This window comes from Geotrypetes seraphini, chromosome 7 (genome assembly GCF_902459505.1).
Source record: "Geotrypetes seraphini chromosome 7, aGeoSer1.1, whole genome shotgun sequence".
In the NCBI taxonomy this organism is placed as follows: Eukaryota; Metazoa; Chordata; class Amphibia; order Gymnophiona; family Dermophiidae; genus Geotrypetes; species Geotrypetes seraphini.
Genome location: NC_047090.1, coordinates 19649311 through 19667995, shown reverse-complemented (window position 1 = coordinate 19667995; position 18685 = coordinate 19649311). Strand labels below are relative to the sequence as shown.

At 45.0% G+C, this 18685-nt stretch overlaps 1 protein-coding gene across 1 annotated transcript in view; it reads right to left on the bottom strand.

Moving 5' to 3' along the window:
* The window catches only part of GPR19 (G protein-coupled receptor 19), a 52435-nt gene extending 36760 nt beyond the window's left edge, over window positions 1-15675 (bottom strand). The window contains exon 1 of the mRNA XM_033952745.1: window positions 15286-15675. Coding sequence (XP_033808636.1) covers window positions 15286-15395 — 110 coding nt within the window. The 5' untranslated portion in view covers window positions 15396-15675. The remainder of the gene's footprint in view (window positions 1-15285) is intronic.
* Between the last annotated feature and the right edge of the window lie 3010 nt (window positions 15676-18685).

The window sequence follows — 18685 nt, the reverse complement described above, 5'->3', positions numbered from 1 at the left end:
GGGGGGGGCCCGATTCGATCCCTGACGGCAGCAGCAGCCTCTTTTTAAAACTTTTTTTAAAAACCTTTCAACTTCTTTGCGAGCCCTGCTTTAAACACGTGGGTTAAAACCACGGGCTTGCAATGTGGGGAAAGGCAGGAGAGTCGAGCAGCAAGAGGAGCAGAGAGCAGGGCGAGTTGGGGGCGACAAGAGGAGCAGAGAGCAGGGTGAGTCGGGCAGCAAGGGGCGCAGAGAGTAGGGTGAGTCTGGCGGCAAGAGGAGCAGAGAGCAGGGCGGCGGGAGGAGAGTCAGGGCATGAGCAGGAGAATGGAGTCGGACAAGCCGTGAGCGACTGGTCCCCAGAAGTCGCTTCTTGTTGATTGGCCAGCCCAGTCAGTGTTCAAGATTTTAGTTTAGTGAATCGCGTCCCTGTCTACTTTGCATGCCTTTTCCCTAATTTGCATGCATGGATCGGAATCGGATCGGTACACAGGTTAGTGCAAGGCTGCCCAAGTCCGGTCCTCGAGATCTACTGGCAGGCCAGGTTTTTAGGATATCCACAATGCATATGCATGAGAGAGATTTGCCTGCACTGCCTTCTTGGTACGCAAATCTCTCTCTCATGCGTATACATTGTGGATATCCTGAAAACCTGGCCTGCCAGTAGATCTCAAAGACCGGACTTGGGCAACCCTGGGTTAGTGAATCGGGTCAGAGGGAAATCGGGTTGCAAACCAATTGGTACATGATCGGTTTGCTTAATGAATCTAGCCCTTAGTGACACAATGAAGGAATAAAAAGCGTAAATTAGCTATAGTATAAGGTAAAAGTAAACATTAAATCTGACTGTCCCAGTTCATTAGCACAGTGTTTTTCAACCTTTTTTGGGCAAAGGCACACTTGTTTCATGAAAAAAATCACGAGGCACACCACCATTAGAAAATGTTAAAAAATTTAACTCTGTGCCTATATTGACTATATATAAAGTAATTCTCTTGAATAGGAATCAAATAAACACAAAGAAAGTATTTTATAATTACTTTATTATGAAATATTAAGTAAACAGAATAGTGAAAAATTATAAAATACTTTATTCAGTGCGAAACCTGGGCCTGTTTGGCTGAACACAAAGCTGATATTCTGGCTGGAATCGAAGAAAGACACACACGTAGCTCTTCGTCAACAGCTCTCAGTCTCTCTCTGTATTTGGTTTTTATAGCATACAAAAATAGACAATATACCCTCCATCCTTTTTATTAAACCACAATAGCAGTTTTTAGCGCAGGGAGCTGCGCTGAATGCCCAGCGCTGCTCTTGACGCTCATAGGCTCCCTGCGCTAAAAAACGCTATTGCGGTTTAGTAAAAGGTGACCATATTGTAAAATATAGACAGCAGATATAAATTCAGAACTGTGCATAGTAAGTGAAGGGAAGTTTTCATCTCTGGGAATTTACCCAGTTAACTATTAAGTTATTTGGGCAAATTCCTTTGAAAACTGTGGTAATACTACCTCCACTTTGCTAAATTTAAAATAAAATCATTTTTCCTACCTTGTCTGGTGATTTCTGGTTGCACTTTCTTCTTCTGACTGTGCATCCAATCTTTCTTCCCTTCTATCAGCCTGTATGCTTTCTCTCCTCCACACCTCATTCCCTCCCCCAACTTTTTCTTCCTCTCTCCCTGACCTTTCTTTCTTTTTTTTCTGTTTCTCTTCTTTCCTTCTGTTCCCCTGCCTGCCCCCTTTCTTTCTTTCTCCCTGCCGTTCCCCAAGCCACTGCCACTGCCGCTGCCATCGGGGAACAGGACCCACCAATGGATAACAGGTCCCAAAGCCGACGCCGACGCATGCTCTCCCTGACGTCAATTCTGCAATCGGAGAGGAAGTTCCGCCCAGCCAGGCAGCGATTGGCTGGCCCGAACTTCCTCTCCGACTGCAGAATTGACGTCGGGGAGAAGAAGATTTATCGGCTCGATAGATTAGATCGCCAAGACAAAGTGAGTCCTGGGTGATCGACTCACTTTGCCTTGGCGAGCTACTGGCGCCCCTGCCTCGGGCCCCCTGTCAGCTCCGGGCCCCTGAATGCAGGACTGGTAGTACTGCCCTGATGGCGGCCCTGCGGCACACCAGGCAACACAGCGGTTGAAAAACACTGCATTAGCAGATCATTTTCCTTAGCCAAATAAATCTTGGTTTCGGCTTGAAGTTTGTCAGTTCAATTTCTAAGATCACCACTTAGAAAATGAAGTTATCAGACCATTATGAAGGCTTTCTTAGCTAGATGGCAATGTGTAAAACCTTTATAAGGGCCAATGGATAGCATAGATTTTCTACAAAATATCAAGACCTAGTATGAAGCGGTATTAGAACTCTATATTCTTACCAGAAAAATCTAGCTCCCATAAGAACAATTTAGGGTCCACCTAGTCTCTGAGTCAATCTACTTTCTAGAACATTTGCTGATGTTGCAGAGGCTTCATTCATAGCTCCTGAGAATGGCTGGGGGGCACCTGGGTAACCTAGCCCAGGATCTCACTATAAGGAGTGAGGGAGGGGTGGAATATAAATAGATGTGTGTGTGTGGGGGGGGGGGAATACAAAACTGACAACCAAAATGATCTTCTAAGATCATGTAAGTCTTGATGAAGATGCTCGGGACTACATGAATATGAAGAAAAAAACACTACAAATTGACCTTAAAGGCTCACGTACAGTAAACATCTCAGTCAGCAGTTCTCAACCCAGTCCTCAGGACACACCCAGCCAGTCAGGTTCCAGAATATTTACAATGAATAGGCATGAGATAAATTTGCATACTCTGTGTGCATCCTGGTTGGGTGTGTCCAGAGGACTGGTTCAACTTCATCCTCATGCTGCTCTAACCACAGGTATCAAATAATCCAATATCTACTTGGTTGCTTTTTGCCTTTATTTTTTTCTTATGATGGCATTAATCCTTAGTCTCCTTTCTCCTTTACACTTTCGCGGTCCATGGTTTCGGTTATTTGCGGTTTTTCGATCAATGTCCCCACCCCCAAATTTACATCACAGGAAATCGCTGCTCCCAGCTGCACTTTCTTCACTGGAACAGGTCAGGTTATTCATGGTTTTGTGTCTTTTTTTGGGGGTTTTTTTTTACAGAAAAACCGCAAATAACACACGAAAAGTTATTCACGGGTTTTCTCTATTCGATGCCTTGCTGTTCCCCTATTACCATGAATGCATAAGGGGAAGTGTATTTTGATGTATTTGAGTTCATATATTTTTTACAGTCACACTCCATCTTCTGTCCATACTTTATGTATCTGTGTAATGCCAGCATGAGCTTCTGAAGTAATCAGCACCCTAAGGAACCTAGACTCAATAGGGTGAAAGCAGATAAGTAAGAAAAACTACAACCATGCCCTCTCCCTTTCCTATAACATTAAAATCTGGGAGGAATTATTAGAAGGACCTTGGTTCAATTTCTGGCTCTAGTTTTCTGTTCCTCTGGTTGACTGGGGCTGAGTTATTCACAGTCCCTGGGGCTGGGGCAGAGTTCATGAAAGAGCTCTAGCTGAGGACTCACTGCAGTGACTGCAGGGGACACAAAATAGGAGAACATATGTATTTTCACAATGAGCAGACTCTTGTACAGTGGGGAGGTGGGTCTATTAAAACATGGGGGGGGGGGGGAGGGTCCCCAAGATAACTGTGAATGAAAACGGATGGTGCCAGAATCCCAGTATTAGGTCAAACCAATATGGAAGAAAGGTAGAGAAGGGAGGAACTATGCCCCCCCCAAAAAAAAACCAACAACCCACAATAGACTATTGTATTCTAGCAAAGAAGGAATTTCTTGACTTAGATTAGAATATATTTCTCATTGGTTTAAAAAAAGATTAGCATTGATATACTTTTGGTCAAACATGCATAAATATATTAAAATAGCTTAACCAGCACAGAGGCCCCTCGTACAGCCAGACAGAGCATCCCATTCCTCACCTCACTAGGTGGGGAAAGGAAAGGGATCGGGACTTGAATACCACTTTTTTGTAGCTTTCATTCTACAAATGAGTCTTCCAAGGAAGGGCTTCAGCTCAGGCTTTTTCTTTCAGATATAGGTCACGGTGAGCCCAGCCTACCCAGATTCAATAGAATTTTCTTTTTCGAAGAGGCCTTACAGTGGGACTTGTATTTTGGCTTCCCTGGTTTTTAAGCCTGCTGCTTTAATCTTTAGGTGCAAGAAAGCACAGTTACTTACCGTAACAGGTGTTATCCAGGGACAGCAGGCAGATATTCTTGACTGATGGGTGACGGCACCGACGGAGCCCCGGTACGGACAATTTTAGAGTGATTGCACTCTAAGAACTTGGAAAGTTCTGGTAGGCCGCACCGCGCACGCGCGAGTGCCTTCCCGCCCGACAGAGGCGCGCGGTCCCCAGTTATGATAAGCCAGCTAAGAAGCCAACCCGGGGAGGTGGGAGGGACGCAAGAATATCTGCCTGCTGTCCCTGGATAACACCTGTTACGGTAAGTAACTGTGCTTTATCCCAGGACAAGCAGGCAGCTATTCTTGACTGATGGGTGACCTCCAAGCTAACAAAAAGAGGGATGGAGGGAAGGTTGGCCATTAGGAAAACAAATTGTGCAAAACAGATTGGCCGAAGTGTCCATCCCGTCTGGAAAATGTGTCCAGACAATAATGAGATGTAAAAGTATGAACTGAGGACCAAGTGGCAGCTTTGCAGATTTCCTCAATGGGCGTGGACCGGAGGAAAGCTACAGATGCTGCCATAGCTCGGACTTTATGGGCTGTGACAGAACCTTCCAGTGGCAGTCCGGTCTGAGCATAACAGAATGAAATGCACGCTGCCAGCCAATTAGACAACGTACGTTTAGAAACAGGACGTCCCAATTTATTTGGATCAAAGGACAGAAAGAGTTGAGGGAACGATCTGTGAGGCTTAGTACGGTCTAAATAGTAAGCCAGAGCCCTCTTACAGTCCAAAGTATGTAAAGCCTGTTCACCAGAATGAGAGTGAGGTTTTGGAAAAAAGACAGGCAGAACAATGGATTGGTTGAGATGGAATTCAGAGACAACCTTTGGGAGAAACTTTGGATGAGTACGCAGAACCACCTTGTCATGATGAAAGACCGTAAAAGGTGGATCCGACACTAGTGCATGGAGCTCACTGACCCTCCTGGCAGAGGTAAGAGCAATAAGAAAAAGCACCTTCCAAGTGAGAAACTTGAAAGAAGCAGTAGCCAAGGGTTCAAATGGAGGCTTCATTAAAGCGGAAAGAACTACATTAAGATCCCAGACAACAGGAGGGGCTTTAAGAGGTGGTTTCACATTAAAAAGACCCCGCATGAACCTGGACACTAAGGGATGAGCTGAGAGGAGTTTTCCATGGATTGGCTCATGAAAAGCTGCTATAGCACTAAGATGGACTCTGATTGAAGTGGACTTGAGGCCAGAGTTTGACAAAGAAAGGAGATAATCCAACAATGTCTCCACTGCAAGGGAAGTGGGATCATAATGATGAAGAAGACACCATGAAGAAAACCGTGTCCACTTCTGATGGTAACATTGAAGAGTGGCCGGTTTCCTGGAGGCATCCAGAATTGAACGAACAGGCTGAGACAAGAGAGTATCATGAGAAGTCAGCCCGAGAGATACCAAGCTGTCAGGTGCAGAGACTGTAGGTTGGGGTGTAGAAGAGTTTCCTGATGCTGAGTAAGCAGAGAAGGATACAGAGGCAGAAGAAAAGGTTCCCTGGAACTGAGTTGAAGTAGAAGGGAGAACCAATGTTGCCTGGGCCACCTCGGAGCAATCAGAATCATGGTTGCTTGATCCCTCTTGAGCTTGAACAAGGTTCTCAACATGAGAGGCAGAGGAGGGAAAGCGTACAGGAACAGATTGGACCAATCGAGGAGAAAAGCATCCGCTGCCAGACGGTGAGGTGAGTAGAGTCTGGAGCAGAATAGGGGCAGCTGATGATTGTGAGGAGCTGCAAAGAGGTCTATCTGAGGGGTGCCCCATTGAGCGAAGATGGATTGTAGAGTTACAGGATCGATTGTCCATTCGTGAGGTTGGAGAACTCTGCTGAGCTTGTCCGCTAAGGAATTCTCCTCCCCCTGAATGTAAATAGCTTTCAGGAATAGATGGTGATTTATGGCCCAAGTCCAGATCTTTTGGGCTTCCTGGCATAAGAGGCGGGAGCCCGTCCCACCCTGTTTGTTGATGTAGTACATCGCAACTTGATTGTCTGTGCATAACAGGACCACTTGAGGAAAGAGAAGATGCTGGAAGGCCTTGAGGGCATAAAACATCGCTCTGAGTTCCAGGAAATTGATGTGACGCTTCTTTTCCTGGGTAGTCCAAAGACCTTGAGTTTGGAACTCGTTCAGATGAGCTCCCCATGCATAAGGGGAGGCATCGGTGGTGATGACTAGTTGATGAGGAGGTTGATGGAACAGAAGACCTCTGGACAGATTTGAGGATACCAACCACCATTGTAGAGACTGACGAAGAGATGATGTCACAGATATGTGACGTGAGCAAGGATCCGTCGCTTGGGACCACTGGGTAGCTAGTGTCCATTGAGGAGTGCGCAGGTGAAGACGTGCCAGAGGCGTGACATGAACTGTAGAGGCCATGTGACCCAAGAGAACCATCATTTGCTTTGCTGTGATGGAACGCTGTGGAAGCACCTGCTGACATAGAGAGTGAAGCGTTTGAAGACGATTGGACGGCAGGAACGCTCTCATGAGGATTGTGTCTAAGACAGCTCCTATGAATTGAAGTCTCTGAGTGGGGATGAGATGAGATTTGGGTAGATTGATCTCGAACCCCAGAAGTTGAAGAAACCTGATGGTTTGGTTGGTGGCCAGGAGAACAGTCTGAGATGAATTGGCCTTTATCAACCAATCGTCTAGGTAAGGAAAGACCTGAAGGTGGTGAGAACGCAGGAAGGCAGCCACCACAATCAGACATTTGGTGAATACTCTCGGAGAGGAGGCAAGACCGAAGGGTAGCACCTTGTATTGGTAATGACAACGATTGATCATGAAGCGTAGGTATTGTCTGGAGGCCAGATTGACCGGTATATGAGTGTATGCTTCTTTGAGATCGAGAGAACATAGCCAGTCGCCTTGATTTAGAAGAGGATAAAGAGTGGCTAGAGAGAGCATTTTGAACTTTTCTTTGACCAAACATTTGTTGAGATCGCGAAGATCTAGAATGGGTCTGAGATCTCCTGTTTTTTTAGGGACTAAAAAGTAACGGGAGTAGAATCCCTGTCCCTTTTGATCTAGAGGAACCTCCTCTATGGCGTTCAAAAGGAGAAGGGATTGAACCTCCTGGAGAAGAAGGAAAGACTGAGTGTGCGAAGCAGACTCTTTTGGTTGACTTGGAGGAGGTAGAGTCTGAAAGTTGAGAGAGTAGCCGTGGTGGATGATGTTCAGAACCCACTGATCTGACGTGATAAGTTCCCAACGGCTTATGAAATAAGAAAGGCGTCCTCCTATAGGCTGTGGAAGTTGAGTAGGAGGGAGAAGACTGGCTATGTTCTGGAGAACCAAGTCAAAAGGGTTGGGTAGACTTTTGTGCAGGCGTAGCTTTTACCTGCTGTTGTTGCTGAGGTTGTCTAGCAGCTGGACGCTGTTGCCTCTGACGCCTAGGTTGTTGTGCAGTTTGAGGCAGAGGACGAGCCACAAATCTACGTTGGTAGGTTGATTGTGGACGAAAAGGCCTGGTTGGTGGAGGCTTCTTAGGTTTAAGAAGCGTGTCCCATCTGGTCTCATGAGCTGATAATTTCTGGGTAGTGGAGTCCATGGAATCTCCAAACAGCTCATCCCCTAAGCAAGGTGTATTGGCTAGCCTATCCTGGTGATTAACGTCCAATTCTGAAACACGAAGCCAGGCTAGCCTTCGCATGGCCACTGACATGGCAGTGGCTCTGGAGGTCAGCTCGAAAGTATCATAGATAGATCTTACCATGAATTTTCGAAGCTGTAAAAGAGATGAACAAGTGTGGTGAAAAGCAGACTTTTTCCTATCAGGAAGATATTTCTCAAAAGCAGTGAGATTTTGTATTAGGTGCTTAAGATAAAAAGAGAAATGGAATGCATAATTTCCTGATCGATTTGCTAACATAGCATTTTGGTATAGCCTTTTACCAAACTTGTCCATAGATTTGCCCTCTCTGCCAGGAGGGACTGAGGCATATACACTAGCTCCTTTGGACTTTTTTAAAGTGGATTCAACTAAAAGGGACTCATGAGGTAATTGGGGCTTGTCAAACCCAGGAATAGGAATGACTTTATATAAGGAATCCAACTTTCTAGGAGCTCCAGGGATAGTTAAAGGAGATTCCAGATTCTTATAAAACGTCTCTCTCAATATATCATGGAGAGGTAGTTTAAGGTATTCCTTTGGAGGCTGGTCAAAGTCCAAGGCATCAAGGAAAGCCTTGGATTTCTTTGACTCAGCCTCCAAAGGAATGGAGAGAGCATCACACATTTCCTTCAAAAATGAAGAAAAGGAAGACACTTCTGGTTTAGAGGAGGCTCCTAAAACAGACGGGTCCTCATCACCAGAAGAGCATTCTCCCTCCGAAAGAAGAGGATCCTCCGAGTCACCCCATAAGTCAGGGTCTCGAACCTGAAAACTCCGGTCTCGAGACTCTGGAGTGGAAGGCTCTAAATGTCGGGACTTGTGAAGAGACTTCCCCGACCTGCCTGATTCGGTACCGGGAGATGCTACAGTACGCACCGGAGCCGAAGTCTGTACAGCTTGATGGTGAGCTCTCGGCTCCGGCGCCAGAATCGGCATGGAGACCGAGGAAACCGACTGTACCGGTACCGATAAAGTGGACGTCGATAAAATAGGACGGTCTACTATCGGTACCGGTGGCTCAGACCGGACTGGTACCGGTAAATTCGATGCCAGGGCTGGAGGTAGGAGGTGCTGTAGCTGTTCTTTAAGTTGTGCCTTCAGAACAGCAGCTATACGCTCCTCAAGGGAAGGCACCGGTACCGTCTTTTTCTTTAATGGTACCTGCGGTGCCGCTCTACGCTCCGAGGATGAGGACCCCGATGTCGAGGGGCTCACCTCTATTGGAGCGGAGCGCTTCCGTGGGCGCCTCGAGGTCGGCAGAATTGGACTCGCTGCCATCGAGACCGGAGGACGCTCCAACGGGGAAGGCTTCTTAGCCGGCTTACCTGGAGTCGACACCGCCGCGGTATCGCGTGGTGTCGATGATGTGGGTGCCGACTGCGCCGGTGCCGATGTCGGTGCCGGTGTAGAATCAGACATCTCGGCACCAAACAATAATTTTTGTTGAATCTCTCGATTTTTAAGAGTTCTCTTTTTTAAAGTTGCACAGCGGGTGCAGGTTGACGCTCGATGGTCGGGACCAAGACACTGGAGACACCAATTATGAGGATCAGTCAGTGAAATTGGTCGTGCACACCGCTGGCACTTTTTGAAGCCGGGTTGTGGGGGCATGAATGTAAAAACGGCTTCAGCCAAATCGAAGGCCGAGGCCTCGATGGTGGCTAAAGGCCCCGCCGGGGCAAGGCCGAAAAAACAGGCAAAAAAACAAAGTGTTTTTTTTTTTTTTTTTTTAAGAAAGAAAATAAAGAAAAAAGGGAAGGAAATAAGATTCCTCAAAAAGTTTACGCGAGCGGGAAGTCACAAAAAAATCCTCTCACAACAGCCGTTGAGAGAGACGCGTCTTCTTAGCTCCGCGGAAACTAAGAAACTGGGGACCGCGCGCCTCTGTCGGGCGGGAAGGCACTCGCGCGTGCGCGGTGCGGCCTACCAGAACTTTCCAAGTTCTTAGAGTGCAATCACTCTAAAATTGTCCGTACCGGGGCTCCGTCGGTGCCGTCACCCATCAGTCAAGAATAGCTGCCTGCTTGTCCTGGGATAACCTTTAATTTGGATGGGAGCTGGAAGGAGGAAGTTCTCCTGCTCTCTGCAAGAAATGTCAATTACTATAAACCTGCTGCCTTCTCTGAGGATAAGCTGATGTACAGGGAGCCAACATAAAATTTGGCTCCTTTTCCTGAAGACAGTCTTTTATTCTGTGAAGATACCACCTCAGTGGCATGAATAAAAGTACTATACAGCAAAACCTTGGATTGCAAGTGCTTTGGAAGACAAGTAAAACATTTTATTAAATTTTAACTTGATAAACAAGCAAGGTCTTGCAATACGAATACATACAGTATTTTGTATTAAAGTTTTTAGGTGGTGGAGTTTCCATTATTTCTTATGGGGAAATTCGCTTTGATAAACGATTGTTTTGGATTACAAGTATGTTTTCCGAACAAATTATGCTCATAAACCAAGGTTTTACTGTACATGCAGACAGGGATGGCAGACCATTTATTTGATTGGAGGGGCCAAGCTAATCTGCAGTCCCTCCCCCATGCTGAAAATGTTTTGGGGAAAATATTGATAGGGTCATGCCTCTTGGACCACCCCATTCTGCTGCCTATGAATTCAGAAGAAAGAAAAAGAAACATAGAAAGTAGAGAATGACACGGTGACAAAATTCATCACCGTCCCCGTCCCCGCGGATAACCGCGGGAAATAATCCCATGTCATTTTCTAGTGTTTATCTCAACCTCAGTCCTTCTACACCAGCATTCTTCAAAGCAAAGCTTGCGGGTCAGTGGCTGGGCCCATTCATACTCTGATTTTTCCCTCTCTCCTTAAAGAATGACATGAAGATGGTTTACCGCGGTTATCTATTCTCTAATAAGAACATAAGAACATAAGAACATAAGCAATGCCTCTGCTGGGTCAGACCAGAGGTCCATCGTGCCCAGCAGTCCGCACACGCGGTGGCCCAACAGGTCCAGGACCTGTGCAGTAATCCTCTATCTATACCCTTCTATCCCCTTTTCCAGCAGGAAAATGTCCAATCCTTTCTTAAACCCCTGTACTGTACTCTGCCCTATTACGCCCTCTGGAAGCGCATTCCAGGTGTCCACCACTCGTTGGGTAAAGAAGAACTTCCTAGCATTCGTTTTAAATCTGTCCCCTTTCAACTTTTCCAAGTGTCCTCTTGTTCTTTTATTTTTCGAAAGTTTGAAGAATCTGTCCTTCTCTACTCTCTCTATGCCCTTCATGATCTTATAAGTCTCTATCATATCCCCTCTAAGTCTCCTCTTCTCCAGGGAAAAGAGACCCAGTTTCTCCAATCTCTCAGCGTATGAGAGGTTTTCCATCCCTTTTATCAAGCGTGTCGCTCTCCTCTGAACCCTCTCGAGTAACGCCATATCCTTCCTAAGGTACGGAGACCAATATTGGACGCAGTATTCCAGATGCGGGCGCACCATCGCCCGATACAATGGCAGGATAACTTCTTTTGTCCTTGTTGTAATACCCTTCTTGATTATGCCTAGCATTCTATTTTCTTTCTTAGCGGCTGTTGCGCACTGTGCCGTCGGCTTCATTGTCATGTCCACCATTACCCCCAAGTCCCTTTCTTGGTTGCTCTCATTCAATAATATCCCTCCCATCGTATAGTTGTACCTCGGGTTTCTGTTTCCAACATGCAATACTTTACATTTCTCAACGTTGAACTTCATCTGCCATCTCGTCGCCCATTCCCCCAATTTGTTCAAGTCCCTTTGCAATTCTTCACATTCCTCTTTAGTCCCAGCTCCACTAAATAGTTTTGTATCGTCCGCAAATTTTATTATCTCACACTTCGTGCCTGTTTCTAGATCATTTATGAATATATTAAATAACAGCGGCCCGAGCACTGAGCCCTGCGGAACACCACTCGTGACCCTCATCCAGTCCGAGTAGTGGCCTTTCACCCCTACCCTCTGTTTCCTACCCGCCAACCAGTTTCTGATCCATCTATGTACGTCTCCGTCCACTCCATGGTTCTTCAGTTTCCGGAGTAGACGTTCGTGAGGCACCTTGTCAAAGGCTTTTTGGAAATCAAGGTATATAATGTCTATGGGGTCTCCTCTGTCCATCCGTTTGTTAATACCTTCGAAGAAGTGCAATAAGTTCGTTAGGCACGATCTCCCCCTGCAGAAACCATGTTGGGTTGTTTTCAAAAGTTCGTTTCTTTCCAGATGTTCATCGATGTGTTCTTTAATCAGTGTTTCCGCCAGTTTCCCCGGAACCGAGGTCAAACTCACTGGTCTGTAGTTTCCCGGGTCACCTCTTGATCCCTTTTTAAAGATGGGCGTGACATTGGCTATCTTCCAATCCTCCGGGATCATGCCTGTTTTCAAGGATAGGTTGCAAATTTGCTGCAGTAGTTTCGCTATCTCCTCCTTTAATTCCTTCAGAACCCTGGGATGGATTCCGTCCGGACCCGGGGATTTGTCAGTTTTAAGTTTTTCTATCTGCCTATGTACATCATCAAGGCTCACTTCCATGGATGTTAATTTTTCTGCTTGATTTCCATTGAAGATTTGTTCAGGTTCCGGTATGTAGGTTGTGTCTTCGTTTGTAAATACAGACGAGAAGAACATGTTGAGTCTTTCTGCGACTTCTTTCTCCTCCTTCACCGCTCCCTTCTTGTCTCCTTCGTCCAGCGGTCCCACCTCCTCCCTAGCTGGCTGTTTCCCTTTAACATATCTGAAGAACGGTTTGAAATTTCGTGCCTCCCTGGCTAGCCTCTCTTCATACTCTCTTTTGGCTTTTCGAACCACACGGTGACATTCTTTTTGATACTTCCTGTGCTCCTTATGGTTCCCTTCAGTTTTGTCCTTTTTCCATTTCCTGAATGAATTTTTCTTATTGCCTATCGCTTCCTTCACTATTTTAGTCATCCATACTGGGTCTTTTGTTCGACCCTTTTTGCACCCCTTTCTGAATCTGGGGATGTGCAGATTTTGTGCCTCGCTCACCGTGTCTTTGAAAAAAGACCAGGCATGTTCTACTGTTTGCCATTTTTTGGAAGTGTTCCTAAGTTTCTTCCTTACCATTTCCCTCATTGCTTCATAGTTTCCTTTCCTGAAGTTGAAAGATGTCGCTATGGTTCTCTTTCCGTTCGGTATGCCTACTTCAACCTTGAACTTGATCATATTATGATCACTGTTTCCCAACGGTCCCACTACTTTCACTTCCTTTGCAGGTCCCCTTAGTCCATTTAGGATTAAATCCAGAGTGGCATTTCCTCTCGTCGGTTCTCTAACAAGCTGCTCCATGAAGCAATCTTGTATAGCCTCCAGGAATTCTGTCTCCCTAGCGCATCTTGAGCTTCCAAGACTCCAGTCTATCCCAGGATAGTTGAAGTCTCCCATAACAACTGTGTAACCGCTTTTGCATTCTCGCTTCATCTCGGCATCCATTTCTTTATCGCTATCTCCGGTTTGCCCGGGTGGACGATAGTATAGGCCCATCTTTATTTCATGCCCTTTCCTACCCGGTATTTTAACCCATAGCGATTCCAGTTTGTTGATCATCTCCGCTGTGTCCATTCTTGTCGATTGTATGCTTTCTTTTACGTATAGGGCTATTCCTCCTCCTTTCTGACCTGACCTATCCCGGCGATAGAGCTTGTACCCCGGCAGTGCTGTATCCCATTTGTTTTCCTCATTCCACCACGTTTCAGAGATTCCAATGATGTCTATGTCCTCTGCATTGGCCATGGCTTCTAGTTCCCCTATTTTGTTACTTAAACTCCTTGCATTAGTATATATGCAGTTTAGATCCTGGCATTTTGTTGTCTTCATTTCTTTTCCCTGTGCTTCAGTCTTTGGTGTCTTCTCTTTTGCTACAATCTTTCTAACCTCCTCTTCTGGGTTAGTTGACTCCTGTAATTTGTCTCTTGTTTCTTCCCTGTCTTTTTTCCCCTCAGTATCTTCACGGGATACCTTCTTCCGAATCATCGACGCTAGGTCGACTGTCGGCTTTCCCCTTTCTCTTAGTTTAAAGCCTGTTCTATTCCAAGCGAAGTTGGAGCACTCAAAAGTCCAGGGATGCTTTAGTACTGTCCTCAGATGGTAGGATGAGGGAATTTGCCATCGACAAAGAATCAGGTAAATGTTTCTTTCAAATTCAGTAGAATAAAAGTATTCCTTTAAAACTGTTTATTAAACCGTCGCTCTTGTTAGCAGAAGCCAAATGTATTTTACTTGAAAATGTGAATGGGATTCTCTGCTGTTTGCCGAGGGCAACTGACCGATCCATTTCGGAAAAGCAGCAATTATTATAATAATTAGAGATCCTGGACCAGATCCCGAACAGTATGTGCCTGGGGCTAGGAGTACGCACTGGTCGCTCATCAAGCCTGCCAGACCTCAGCCAGGATCCATTTCCAGTCAATTAAGAACTTGTTATTAAAGCTAAGGTCAAATTTCCAAGATTAAAAAAACAAAACAAAAAACCCAGCATTTTGCAAAAACTCACAATTCTACCCACACAAGCAATAGAGAGGCTGCCTCCGCAACAGCATGCTGTATAGAGCAATGGTTCCCAACCCTGTCCTGGAGGACCACCAGACCAATCGGGTTTTCAGGCTAGCCCTAATGAATATGCATGAGAGAGATTTGCATATAATGGAAGTGAGAGGCATGCAAATCTGCTCAATGCATATTCATTAGGGCTATCCCGAAAACCCGATTGGCCTGATGATCCTCCAGGACAGGGTTGGGAACCTCTGGTGTAGAGAACCAATATAAAATTATACACTCTCGCCCCAGTACATGTCTTCGGTCCCGCATAAACAGGCATAAGCGCACAGACTGCCAGAAAATGAAGGGTCTTGGTCTATGTCAGGGGTAGGCAATTCCGGTCCTTGAGAGCCAGAGCCAGGTCAGGTTTTCAGGAAATCCACAATAAATATGCATGAGATAGATTTGCATCTCAAGGAGGCAGTGCATGCAAATCCATCTCATACATATTCATTGTGGATATCCTGAAAACCTGACCTGGCTCTGGCTCTCGAGGACCGGAATTGCCTACCCCTGGTCTATGTCAAAGAAAGAACTGGCGTGGGGGAGAAGGAAGGGTCAGACTCATCTTGTGTTCTGTAATGTCATCCTTTTCTTAACACCCCCCCCCCTCCCCCAGCAATTGTCAAACCTTGGAAAGATGCCTGGACAGGCTTTTTTTGACGGGACTCATTGAATGAGCAACTGAGATCTGCCAGCCCTTTTCTCCCTATCCTTTTGCACGATTTAGGGGCCCTGGTGATACTGGCCAAAGCTCTCACCTGCTGGCTTCCAGCGAAGCCAAGCAAACAGAACTTTCTAACCCCACATTGCAATGGTTTAGCACAGGGCGACCGATCATATCAGGTAAGCAGGGAGCCTTGAGTGAAAAACAAAAAAAGCTTGCCTAAGTGGTCCGGCGGCTCCGGGGCACTGCAGCTGTCGGTAAGTCGCTTCCTTCCTCCCTGGATCCGCTCCCTTAGTCATTGCTTCCAGGACCCGGCTGTGCTCGGCCATCAGCTCCGGCTCCTATCCAGCCTCGGCTGCTGCGGATGCCTGGCTCGTCGCCTCGTGCGGGGTTGGCGATGCCCAGGGACGACCTTGCCATGCGACTCCTTTTCAGCCGCTGCGACTTGACAGCCGTGAAACCTGCGACTGAAGATCCATTCGGGTGCTGGCGCCTCGCACCTCTGACGCGAGAGCTCCTCAAAGGCACGTCCTGTGTCAGTGTGGCCACGGCCACTGCAAGACCAGATGCACGAGAGGGGGGGAGGAGGGAGGGAGAAGGAGGAGGAGCTGGAGGATACCAATTGACCAAGACAGATTAGGTTACACTCGCTATTTGAATGCACCACTTCCATAAGAATAGCAATTAATGCAAAACAGTAGCACTGTGGAAATGTTACCCAGGGATCTCGGGCGCAATCCAGTCGGGTTTTCAGGATTTCCCCAATGAAAGCAGATCTAGGTTCAAGGCCATGTACAATTCAAGTGATAGGCAAAAGAAGAAGAATTAAGTAGACAGAAAGGAGGAGGAGGAGGAGAGGGAGTCTTTTGACAGCAGGGGTGTTAAAGTCCCTCCTGGAGGGCCGCAATCCAGTCGGGTTTTCAGGATCTCTAGACAGGGAAGGCAATTTTTTACTATTTGGCAACCTTATTTAGATACATTAACACCACATTCTCACAGCCGCATATTATTTAATAAGTAATTACAGTTCTAAAATGGGGAAAAAGGGGAGGGAATTGGGTATATTTGCTTTTAGTGATAATGTTTATTATATATTAACTCTGTAACTTTTGGTTTTCTTCTTGTATTTGAAATGATTTTTTTTTACTATTTTGTTTGTATTTGAAATTTAATAAATATGATTTACATTAATAGATCTCATACATATTCATTGGGGAAATCCTGAAGCCCTTTAAATCTCTTTGGGCTTCGGGGCCTTTAATGCAGCGCAGCTTTGTTAAAGAGGCCGTTAGTCTTTGGGTTTACTATTGTCTTCTGTTGATTGCTCCCCTCAGGGCATAACCTTCTTGTCTCTATAGAATGATGGAGAAAGAGGAAGGACCTGGAGTGAGGGGAGAAAAGATGTAGAGAAATGGTGGAATCCATTTACCTTTCATGGGCTCTTGGTAGGCCTCCCTTGCTAGAGGAGAAGTTTATGTTTGCTATCTGGGGGTAAGTAAGGGAGAAAATTATGGTTTGTCTTTGTACCAGGGATAGTGATAACCGTAATATTCCTGCACCCTGCTTTGGACAAAGAAATGTCTCCATCACTGTTTTAGATTAAGAATGATTCGTTCGTTGGTTCCAATTCTCGATTCACTTTCTATCAATACGTTAATTCACTCACTAGTAATTTCAAAATTAGACTACTGCAATTCCTTATTAAAGGGGGCTTATCTCAAGGATATAAGGCGCCTCCAAATCATACAAAACACCGCTATAAAGGTTATTTCAGGTTCTAATAAATTTGATCATGTCACGCCTCTGCTTCAAAACGCTCATTGGTTGCTTATTTCATACAGAATAACTTATAAAATAGCTCTTTTAGTTTTTAAAACAATTAAAAATAATACTCCTGCATTTATAGATAGGCTCCTGATTCCTTATAGTTCGTCAAGAGTTCTTAGATCTTCCTCTCAAGCTACCCTTTATGTTCCCTCATTAAAAATCATTGGTACTCGCCGTGACCTGATCTTTTCAGTTACTGCCCCATCTATTTGGAACTCACTCCCTCTATATTTACGGCTTGAACAAGATTTGAAAAAATTCAAGAATAGTTTAAAATGTCTTCTTTTCAAAGAAGCTTTTAACTAAAAGTTTAATTTTATGATTAATTCCGAATTTCTTCTTTCTTCATCAAATTCAGATTATTTTCTCCTTCTTTTTAGTTCTTCTAGTTCTCAAAAAAAAAAAAAAAATTATTATTAATTTTTTTTTTTTCTCCTTTCTCTCCTTCTCTTCATACTTTCCCTATGTACTAACCAAACCTGATTCCTTTTTTTTTTTTTTTTACAAATTGTATTTTTTTTTCTTTCTTCCTCCTTTCCCATTGTCTCGTGTGGATTGTTTACCCCAGTTTGTTTTTAATTTAAAATAGTTAATTTTAATTCTAATGTATTTGTGATTTTAGAAATTTAATTTTATTTCTTTGTAAAACGCTTTGTATTTTGAAAAGCGTTTAATCAAATAATATAATAAACTTGAAACTTGAAACTTTTATGTTTAGCTATGCAGGTGGGGGAGAGGGCAAAGCCGATTCCCCATAGCAGAAAGTAAGGGGCTTCTGCTGCCATGGATTCTCCTTCAGATAAAATCCCATCTGCATTTTAGCTGTGTAAAAGTGAGGGGTAAGGAGTAAGGCTATCATTATTATTATATTCTTGAACTATCACCTTTCTGTGGTTCAACCAAAGCATATTACATACAATGATATAAATGTTCTAGTGTGCACGGTAGCTGAGAATCCAGTATTTTCATACACAAATATTTATTCTTATGGTCTCAGTGAATGAGTACAACACATTATTTTGCTCCTCCTACCCAGTTCTCTTTCTTTGAATGAAATTCAGATCATCAGCACCAGACGAGCAACAAAACTGGTGAAGGGTATGGAGAGACTGGAATATGAGGATAGACTTATAACACTAGGATTGTTCTCCCTTGAGAAAAGGAGAATGCGTGGGGATATGATCGAGACCTTCAAAATACTGAAAGGAATCGACAAAATAGAGCAGAGAAGATTATTTACACTGTCCAATTTGACACGGACTAGAGGACATGAAATGAAGCTAAGGGGGGACAGGTTCAGGACTAATGTCAGGAAGTTCTGCTTCACTCAGAGAGTGGTTGACACCTGGAATGCCCTCCCAGAGGAGATTATTGCGGAATCGACCGTCCTAGGCTTCAAGAGCAAACTAGATGCATATCTCCTTAAGAGAGGCATATAAAGATATGGTGGACTATAAATTACGCCAGGTGTACACCTGGCGGGGCCTCCGCGTGTGCGGATCGCCGGACTTGATGGACCGAAGGTCTGATCCGGAGATGGCAGTTCTTATGTTCTTATGTTTCTAATAAAACAGCAGAAAATATGTGCAAATTTTGTGCTACTAATGCCAATGGTGAAAATTCCAATGTTCAGCCTGAACACACCATCAAGGAGAAGTGTTCCTGGTGTGAAAAGAAAGCCACCCTGCTGCCAGTACATGGACACTTTAGAAGAGACCTTGTGAGTGGCTCTGTTATGAAACTGGCAAAGCCTATTGCAAACATCTCTTTCGCAGCCAATGAAATAAAAGCT